The 10,543-nt window shown below is 38.7% G+C and overlaps 1 protein-coding gene across 1 annotated transcript; it reads left to right on the forward strand.

Annotated features, from left to right (window-relative positions):
* Positions 1–2,599: 2,599 nt before the first annotated feature.
* On the forward strand, positions 2,600–4,283 carry LOC110105885 (geranylgeranyl pyrophosphate synthase 7, chloroplastic). The gene has a single exon (XM_020835564.2). It carries the CDS (start codon positions 3,073–3,075, stop codon positions 4,150–4,152), a length of 1,080 nt encoding a protein of 359 aa, XP_020691223.1. The 5' UTR covers positions 2,600–3,072; the 3' UTR covers positions 4,153–4,283.
* The last annotated feature ends 6,260 nt before the right edge of the window (positions 4,284–10,543 follow it).

The following is a 10,543-nucleotide window of genomic DNA, read 5'->3' on the forward strand; positions in this document are numbered from 1 at the left end:
ACAAACTGTCTTCGTCATAGTATTGATATTGTAGTATTTTAATTATATGATTTTTGTTCATAATTTTTTGTCACTATTAAAAATCCTTAAGAAATTGATACATGTCGGTATAAGTGAGGATTTCAAAACTGTCATGTGTTTATTTTGTAAATCGATTTCATCAATATTTTCTAAATAAAATGAATTTAATAAATTAATACAATGGATTTAGATATTTAGGAATAAAATAATAATATAATACTATTTAACTATATAATTTAATCAATTGTCAATATAAAATTCATATAAATTCTTTTGGGGCATTAAAAATTATAAAAAATATCAATAACATAAGTTATTTTATTTAAAAAATATTAGTAAAATCAATTTATAACATGGACACGTGACGGTCCTAAAATTTTCACTTGTAATTACAAATATCGATTTCTTAAAGATTTTCACCAGTGTCTAAATATTAGTAAAATTAATTTATAAAATGGACACCTGATGGTTTCAAAATTCTCACTTGTACTTACAAATATCAATTTCTTAAGAATTTTTACTTGTTTTAAAGAAATTTTTGTACTAAACAACAGTTTCACAAAACAATAAGAAAGCTATTCTTAATGAGCAATAATTTCTTCATTTTACATAAAGTTTGTATATCTTGCGGTATATCTTATACTCTTTTCTTTCTATATATACTTGTTACATGAGTTGCTAGAGTTTTCTTTCTCTTGTAGTTGGATCCTTTAACATTTGTTTTTGATGATTGAATCTATCTTGAAAGGAAAAAAAAAGGATAGATTCCATCTATTTTCATTTTCCTTGAAATTCATGTCCTCTTCCTCTGGATGTAGAAAAGGAATCAATAAATCAATCAAATTACGATAAGTTTCATAAAGTGCTTTTTTAGGAGTTAAACTCCCATTCGTCCATATTTCTAAACCTGTTCACGAATTAAACTCGAACAGTGTAATTTTAAACGAGCTCGAGCTCAATTACCATCAAAGGAGCTTGACAAGCTTTGAATTGAGCTCGAACTCGAACATGCATAGGTTCGGCTCAGTTTGGTTCACTTGCAGCCCTAAATGTATCCATTTCGATGAGCCGAATGCAACGATGTAATTCGTTTCGCAAGATGAGATTCTGATCGAGAAATTTTACATATTTCGAAGACTTGTCATGACAAATCAAGGTGACAATGTGTGGCTTGACTTGTGATCATGCACTATCGTGTAGAAATATAGGATTTAGATTATCCCACAAGGAAATGAAGAAGGCAAAGTGAATGACTAATGCAAAAATTAATAAATAGACCCCCAATATGTATGATGAACTTGAAAAATAAATTGCACGAATTAGTTTTAACCGAGGCAATCAATATAATCCACAAGATTTTAGCAGGCAAGTTTAGCAGGATTTAGTGAGTACATACCCGAAGTGAAATAATCCTAAAAAGATAGATTTAGGTTTCGTTTGGGACGGTTTTTTTATTGCTTTCTAAAACGGAGTTTTAATACAATTTTTTTTTTTTTTGTACTAAAACTCTGTTTTAGAAAGCAATGAAAAAGCCGTCCCAAACGAAGCCTTAATCAGGCAGGATATCCAATAGGGAAATCATCCCAACAAGACATATTTAAGCTGCAAAAAGGCTTTGAATGAGATATTTATCCTAAACAAGTAGATGGTCAGATAAGGAAGATAACCATGAATCATATTATCCAATTAATGAAACCTTTAGATGGAGAGAAAAACTAATCCCAACCATAATCATCAAAAAAATCTCTGGACGTAATGCATTGATTAGTTTTATTTTCAAAATGATAGATTAATACCATTTTATACTTTAGGATGAATATTTAATTCTCTAGGTTAAATTTGATTATAAAAATAAAATTTGTTTCTATTTTTGAGTCTATGGTGAATTATTAGGTTAAAAATTTAGATCATATTCATGAATAAATTTTCTTAGGGGCTATTTGATTGTAAATATTATTAATGTAAATTAAATATATAAGTTTTGAAATATTTGGTGTTGGATTTAGGTTTTATTTGGAATGATTTTTTTATTATTTTTTAAATTAGCTTTTTAGTTTGTATAAAAATTTTTTAATTAAAATTTTTTTACTAAAATTATTTTAAAAAGTAATAAACAAGTTGTTCAGAATAAAGCCTTAAAGAAAATTAAATTTAGGATAATTTTCTTACTATTTTTTAATACAAAAATTTTTATTTAAAAAGTTTATTGTACTAAAAAGTTTTATTAGAAAATAGTAAAAAAGTTGTCTCAAATAAAATCTAAATGAAAATCAAAATGGTGTTTTATTTGAAAATTTTCATCTAATCTATTTTCAATGTATTTAGGAATTTTTTAATTTACACCACTTGGGTGTTTCATTGATGGCAATTGCTTGCCATTGTTTGCCTCTATTGCTCATCACCTCTATTGTCAGGAGAAATTATTTTGAGCGGAGATCGGATGCAGAACGTTATCTGGAGACTGTCACATTAGTGATATCAAGCCATGGCATCAAAAAGAGTAATATGACACATTCTAATTAATCTTCAGACTACGATCAATTTCTACGTAGAATAATTAATCCATTATCAGCCATCGTTATTATCGTTGTTCTATCGTGGCATGTGCTTTTCCAATTTATCTTCTGAAACTTCTTCCGCCTTTCCCCTTCCCGCCGTCCGATCCTTGCCTTCACGGCTTGTCGGCCGTCCTTCTCCTCTCGGCTCAACACAAGGAATTACTACGTGTCAAATTTCGCTGCCTCCAATTTCGCTGTACGCCGTCCTTTTTCCGTATCACCCCATCACACCTTCATCGTGCACTGGTCCTTTATCCTCCCATATAAAATAAGAAATTAATCCGCTGTATGGTCCAAAATAAAACGCTCAGTTGAAACAGCTTCACATTCCGCTTCCTCTATCTTCCTCCCACTTCTCTGATAGTCGCTTGATCGCTTCTCATTACTAAAGAGTAGAGTAGAAGAACAAGAGCTCCGCCGATTATCTCATTCTTCTTCCTGCTACAATATTTAGTCCCACATTATCAACGAGGTCGGTAATCTCCCATATTTCATGGCCTCCTTCACGCGGCTCTCATTCAATTTCAACCCCGCCGGTTCCAGAACCCTTCTCCCCTCTTCCCGAACCCCTCCGCCGCGTTCAATTCCCTCCCCCACCCTCCGCCGCCGCACCCTCGCCACTGCTTCCGCCGTTCAACCAGCAGCGGAAATCTCCGCCGCCATTCCTGCCGCCCCGCCGGAATTCGACTTCAAGTCCTATATGCTTTCAAAAGCCGCCGTCGTAAACCGCGCCCTCGATCTGGCGGTACCCCTCGCGTACCCAGACCGCATCCACGAAGCCATGCGCTACTCCCTCCTCGCCGGCGGCAAACGCATCCGACCAGCCCTCTGCATCGCCGCATGCGAGCTCGTCGGCGGCGACGAAAGCCTAGCTTTACCCGCCGCCTGTGCCGTGGAAATGATCCACACCATGTCGCTCATACACGACGACCTCCCCTGCATGGACAACGACGATTTCCGCCGCGGGCAGCCGACCTCCCACCTCGTCTTCGGCGAACCCATCGCCATCCTCGCCGGCGATGCCCTCCTCGCCTTAGCCTTCCGCCACCTGGCTCACGCTTCCCACGCCATACCCCCTGCTCTGCTCGTCCGCGCCGTTGCAGAGCTCGCTCGTTGCACCGGCGTGGAAGGCCTCGTCGCCGGGCAAGTTGTCGACCTCGAGTCAACCGGGCTCGAGGAAGAACTCGTCAACCTTGAGAGGCTCGAGTTCATACACGTTCACAAGACGGCGGTGTTGCTAGAGGCGGCGGTAGTTATAGGGGCGATAATCGGCGGCGGGTTGGAGGAGGAGATTGAGAGGCTGAGACGGTACGCGCGGTGCATTGGGTTGTTGTTTCAGGTGGTTGATGATATTCTTGATGTGACCAAGTCGTCGGAGGAATTGGGCAAGACGGCCGGAAAGGATTTGGCAAGCGACAAGACGACGTATCCGAAGCTGGTGGGTTTGAAGAGATCGAGGGAGCTTGCGGAAGAGTTGCTTCGGGATGCAAGGTTGCAGCTTGAGGGGTTTGATTCGACAAAGGCCGCGCCTTTGCTTTGTCTGGCGAATTATATTGCTCACAGGCATAAGTAGATTGTTTGGGCGATGGTGATGTTGATATACAGGAAGTAAATCAATATTGGAATGGTTAGTTGCTTTTATGTTGTTAATGTTATACTTTGTTCTTCTTTTCTCTTCAATATTATGCTAAATTGTTTGTGGGATGGAAGGTGGGTGACTGCAATTGTTTGCTAATGGAAATGGAGGTTGATTGTTAAGAGAATGAAGACTATAAGAAAGTAGAGGAAGAAGAAAACAACATACTATTTCAAGTAGTTTAGCATGGTAGCCTACATTTACTAATCAAATGAAAGAATTAGAGAAACTCGCATGAACACGTGAAATTATTCTCTTATGAGACCGGACGCATAACGTCTTCCGGAGACAATCAAAATGCGCAATGTCAGCAATACCGAGCCGTGGTACTCAGCGAAGGGGTGATGTGACATTATTTTGTGCGGAGACCAGATGTAGAATGTCGTCCGGAGACCAATCAGAATGCGTCACGTCAGCGATACCGAGCCGTAGTACTGAGCGAAGGGGTGACGTGGCACATTCTGATTGGTATTTGGATCACGTTCAGCGTCCGCACAAATTAATTAATCCACACACTATCTTGTTGAATCTTCTTCCAGTGATCATCTTCATACCTGAAACTGAGAAGGAAAATGCAGCGAAGAACAGAGAAGAAAACAAGAGAATGAACAATGAAAAGTTCTTTTGCATTGCCCGTTTGTGTTGCTTTTACAGGAATATATAATCCCATAATATCCCGAACTTGAACGGCTGAGATTGGGTAGTTGTACACAAACGGTGAGGATTAAAGAGTCAGAAAAAGCACTCTGTTACGGCAGAGTAGTGGAAGCATGAGTTGATATTTCGCCTTGCTTATCAGCTTGCTTATCACCTCCCCTCAAGCTAGTATTCGGCTCCAGAATAGTTAGCTTGTGTCGTAGTGACTGGAAACGTTGTAAAGACAATGCTTTTGTAAATATATCAACCAACTGGTCGGTGGTATGAATATGAGTAACTTGCAGCAGTTTGTTGGCAATGCATTCACGAACGAAATGAAAATCAATTTCTATATGTTTTGTTCGTGCGTGGAATACTGGATTATTGGCAAGCGCAATGGAAGAGATGTTGTCACAAAATAAAGTGGTAGGAGAGGAAGAAGTGATACCAAATTCAGTCAATAATCTTTGAAGCCAAATTATATCCATTGCAGCTGTTGCAAGTGCTTGATACTCGGCTTTTGTAGAAGATCTTGCAACAGTTTTTGTTTCTTAACTTGCCAAGAAATCAGATTACTGCCTAAAAATGCACAATAACCGGTTGTATACTTTCTATCAATAGGATCACCTGCCCAATCTGAGTCAGAAAAAGCATGTAGGCGAAGTGTAGTTGACACCAGTGGTAAGCCGAAAGAAAGAGTTCCTTTTAGGTAGCGTAAGAGACGTTTAAGAAGTTGAAAATGAACTTCTTGAGGTTGATGCATATGCTGGCATAACCTATTTACTATATAGGCAATGTCGGGTCTAGTTAACGTTAATACTGTAGAGATCCGACGAGTTGTTTGAAGGAATCGGCTTGAGCAGGTGGAAGAAGCGGTGAACCAATGAATGCAGTTTTGGAAGCTATGGGAGTAGAGATTGACTTGCAATCAGCCATACCAGCTTTTTGAAGAATATCTGCAGCATACTTTGATTGGGATAAGTGAAAACCGGTTGGAGTATGTAGAACTTGCATACCAAGAAAATAGGAAATGCAGCCAAGGTTTTTCATATTAAACTGGTTGTGCAGAGCAGATAAGAGATGGGTAATCTTTGAACCATCATTACCAGTTAGTAATATGTCATCGACATATACTAAAATATAAATGACAATGGAATCATGATTGTAAAGTAACAGAGAAGGGTCGGCTTGACTGTGGTGAAACCCATAGGTAATAAGGAATGTAGAAAAAGTCTCAAACCATTTTCTTGGAGATTGTTTCAGTCCATATAAAGATTTTTTTAAAAGACAAACATAATCCGGATGCAAGGAGTCTTTAAAACCGGTTGGTTGAGACATAAAGATTGTGTCGGTGAGAGTCCCATGAAGAAATGCATTCGAAATATCAAGTTGAAGCACTTTCCATTTAAAGGTTGCAGCAGCTATAAGAAAAACATGAATAGTTGGAAGTTTAGCTACAGGACTAAACGTTTGAGAATAATCCAAACCGTGTTGTTGGTTGCAGCCGAGAGCAACCAATCTAGCCTTATGCTTGGCAATTGAACCATCTGAATTATACTTAGTTCGGAAATCCATTTACATCCGAGCACATTTTGAGTTGGAGAAGGTGGAACTAACGTCCACGTTCCTTGTTGTTGTAGAGCAGCAAACTCAGTGGACATGGCTTGGCGCCAAGCTAGCTGTTTTACAGCTTCTGTGTAACAAGTTGGATCAGATGAAACAACAGTAGTACTCATATTGATAATGTGTTTTGGTTTTAAATTACCAGTCCTTAGTCGTGTGATCATAGGATGAGTGGAAAGATTTGGTGGTGGATCGGAAGAATGTATGGTTGTGGCAGAGGGTGATGCAATATTTGGTAGAGAAGAGATGGGAGGAGAAGAACTGAGGGTCGGTATGGAGAGAGGGAGATCATGTTGAGATGATTTTGGAGGAGAGTGATGATTGGAATCAGACAACAGAACTCTTGAAGAGGGAAGAGACACGTTTGTAGAGGAAGATTGTTGAACAAACTTGGTACAAGAAGAGCTGGAGGTGTATAAGAGGGTAATGCAGACGAAGTTGGATGCTGTGTAGTTGACATTTGAGCAAAAGGATAGACCGTCTCAACAAACTTCACATGACGGGAAGTAAATATTTTTGCTGATTCAATGTTAAAACAGTAGTATCCTTTTGCATTGGGTACATAGCCAATAAACACACAAGGTAAAGATTTGGGTTGAAATTTGGTGGAGGCAATTGATGGAAGGAACGGATAACAGAGGCATCCAAATACTTTAAGCATAGTGTAATCTGGATGTTTTGAATAGAGAAGATAGAATGGAGATTTGTTTTTTTTGGACAGAGGTGGCAATCTATTAATCAAATAAACTGCAGCAATAACAGCATGTACCCAAAACTGATTTGGTATTTTGGAATCAAGAAGTAAAGTGCGTGTAGTTTCAAGAATGTGACGGTGTTTTCGCTCCGCAACACCGTTTTGTTCGGGAGTGTAAGGACAAGTAATTTGATGAAGAATTCCACATTGAGATAAAAAGGATTGAAAAGATTTAGAGGAATATTCTCCTCCTCCATCCGATCGTAAGCATTTGATACGTTTATTGAATTGATTTTCAACTAAACGTTTAAACTGAAGAAAAACAGTAGGTACATCAGATTTCGCTTTTAACGGATATAACCAAGTGAAACGAGAAAAATCATCAATAAACAACACATAATATTTAAAACCATGTAAAGATAGAAAGGGGGAAGGACCACATACATCACTATGTATTAAGTCTAACACTTGAGTAGATCTAGATAAAGAAGAAGCAAATGGTAACTTGTGACTTTTAGAAATATTATAAGTGTTACATTGACTATTTGACGACAAGGACAAAGACAACGAACGACAATATTTAGGTAGCTGCTAAAGGACGGGATGAGATGGTTGACCAAGACGTCTATGCCATAGTTGAGTATTGGAGCATATTGCTGAACAGGCAGACTCAACTTGAGGATGATGTTGCTTAGTTTGGATTGGGTAGAGTCCTCGAACAGTAGGACCGTGAAGGAGAGTTTGGTTGTTCGTCAGGTCCTGAATATGATAACCACGAGAATCAAATGTAAAAGCACAAGAATTATCCGTTGTAAGACGGTTGATAGAAATAAGATTTTTAGTTAAGTGAGAAACAAGATGAAGAGAGGAAAGATGAAGCTTACGGCTGGGAGTAGGTAATAAACCTTGACCAGTATGAGTTATCGGTAGAAGATCACCATTGCCGACCATGACCTGTTGAGCACCTTTATATGGTATGACATTGTATAGCTGATTTGAATCAGCCGTAAGATGTGCTGTTGCTCCTGTATCGAGTAACCAATCGGAAGACGACTGTGATAGCTCAGCGGAATATACATAAGCAGGAGATTGATAGTTAAAATCTCCACAGTACCAACACTTGACGGCCGAATGGCCATACTTTCCACAAATTTGACATTCGATAGATGGAGCAGTAGAAGAGTTGGTGCGAGAAGTATTGGTCCGTCCACGGGGAGGTCGAGAAGAATAACGACCGCGATAGCCACGACCTCGAGCTCTACCACGTTGAGCTGTGAATGCATGTAGAGGTTCAGATGCAAGAGACAGCTCTCGCCTCTCGCACAGACTCAGTAGCAATATTGAGCTCTTCGCTACAGAGAAGAGCATAGAAATCATCCAAACTGATTGGATTCAAATTCGTTCTAATAGCAATCTTAAAACCTTGATAAGCACTAGGTAACCCATTAAGGGTGTACATTATAATGTCATCAGATGATAGAGGTGAACCAGAAGCACCTATTGCGTCGACTTTGCCTTTAATTTCGGACAAATACTGCATCATTGTTTTATCCTTCATAGAAACATGATGTAGTTCATTCTTCAGTTGAAGAATTCGTGAGCGATTAGTGGATTGTAATCGACGCTCAATGGTTTGCCAGATTTGACAACATGAGTCCAAAGATAGAACATAAGGAAGAAAAGTGGTAGAGATGGTAGAATATAACACAGCTGCTAAGTTCTGATCAATAAGTAACCATGAATAATATTCAGGGTTAGGTTTAAGAACATGAGCAGAGGTAATGAGCTTTGGTGGTTTTGAAGCCGAACCATCCAAAAAACCCTCAAATCCGTTTGCAGTGAATAACTTCAGGATTTGCGTCTTCCACAGTGTATAATTTTCAGCTGTGAGCTGAATATTGAGAACGGATTTGACATTAGTCATGAGAAACTTCAACTGAGGCGGAATGGGAACATCGCCGATCTTGATCGGAGAGGAAGTTTGAGAAGAAGTGGAAGACTGAGAAGGATTGTCCATGACAAAGAAAGCAACGACGACTTCGGAAAAAAAAACCGTGAGGTACTAAACCTGCTCTGATACCATATTGAATCTTCTTCCAGTGGCCATCTTCATACCTGAAACAGAGAAGGAAAAGCAACGAAGAACATAGAAGAAAACAAAGGAATGAACAGTGAAAAGTTCAGCTTCATTGCCCGTCTGTGTTGCTTTTACAGGAATATATAATCTCATGATATCCCAAAGGTGAACGGCTGTGATTTGGTAGTTGTACACAAACGGTGAGGATTAAAGAGTCAGAAAAAGCACTCTGTTACGGCAGAGTAGTGGAAGCATGAGCTGATATTTCGCCTTGCTTATCAGCTTGCTTATCAATGATCGAGTATTTAAAATATTGTTCAAGTTTGTTTGTTTATTTAATTAAACAATCACAAACGAGCTTTAATCGAACCGAGCAACGGTAGCTCGTCGAACGCTTGTTTCAATTGCAGCCCTACCCATTGGGTACCCATGCTTTACTCTAACGGGCTTCGCCCACCCATGGTGATTTTCGGGATGTCGTACCCATCTATACCCACCCACTTTCCATGCTTTTTGAATGCAGTATGCCACTAACTAATGGTCTTGAGGCTTGTTACACTTTGCTCTGATTGTAAACTTTCAAGCCGCATGTCAGAATTTACCGTAATCGCAGCGTGGTTAAGTGCTACACACCACTTAGTAAGGATTGCAATAATATAGGATATACGGTGACTATCAATGTAAATAGATTTATCTTCCGATGTTAAGTACCCACCCACAATGTCATAAGCTATGTACCCATACCCACTCATACCCATTGCAAGGCTTTATGGCCTTCACTCTATAAATTATCTAACATTTCTCTCTCTGCTCTCTCATCCTCCTTATTGTTATGTCAAAAAATTGCTAACCGTACAAATAGATTTTAGGTATTGCTTATAAATAAATTTGGACCTAATAAAAATAATCTTGAATTGTAAGGGAAAATAAGAGCGTCTACCTATATAATCCTCATATTAAAATGTGGCTTAAAAATACAAGCAAAAGTAATTATAATTGATTTATTGTCGAGATGGGTGGCCCTAATTAGGGCTGTTAAACTCGGGTCACGGGTGGGGTTAGGGTCCAACCCGCAACTAATCTGGCACTGTTCGACCCCTCGTTTTTGCAAACGGGTCAGTTTTTCGAACCAAAAACCGACCCACTTCGGGTAAGTTTTATTAAATTTTTTTATTCAATTTTAAATCGAATTAAGGTATGATTTACTTCAATCAATTTAAAATAAACCAAGCTTAGTTAAGTTTGAGCAACATGGTTTATTATTTTTTGGAAATGTCATTTACTTATTTCATAACATT

Source organism: Dendrobium catenatum, unplaced genomic scaffold (assembly GCF_001605985.2).
Source record: "Dendrobium catenatum unplaced genomic scaffold, ASM160598v2 fragScaff_scaffold_862, whole genome shotgun sequence".
In the NCBI taxonomy this organism is placed as follows: domain Eukaryota; kingdom Viridiplantae; phylum Streptophyta; class Magnoliopsida; order Asparagales; family Orchidaceae; genus Dendrobium; species Dendrobium catenatum.

Bases quoted from the DNA above. Each gene is read 5' to 3' on its own strand.
- LOC110105885 (XM_020835564.2), top strand. From the start codon at position 3,073: ATGGCCTCCTTCACGCGGCTCTCATTCAATTTCAACCCCGCCGGTTCC.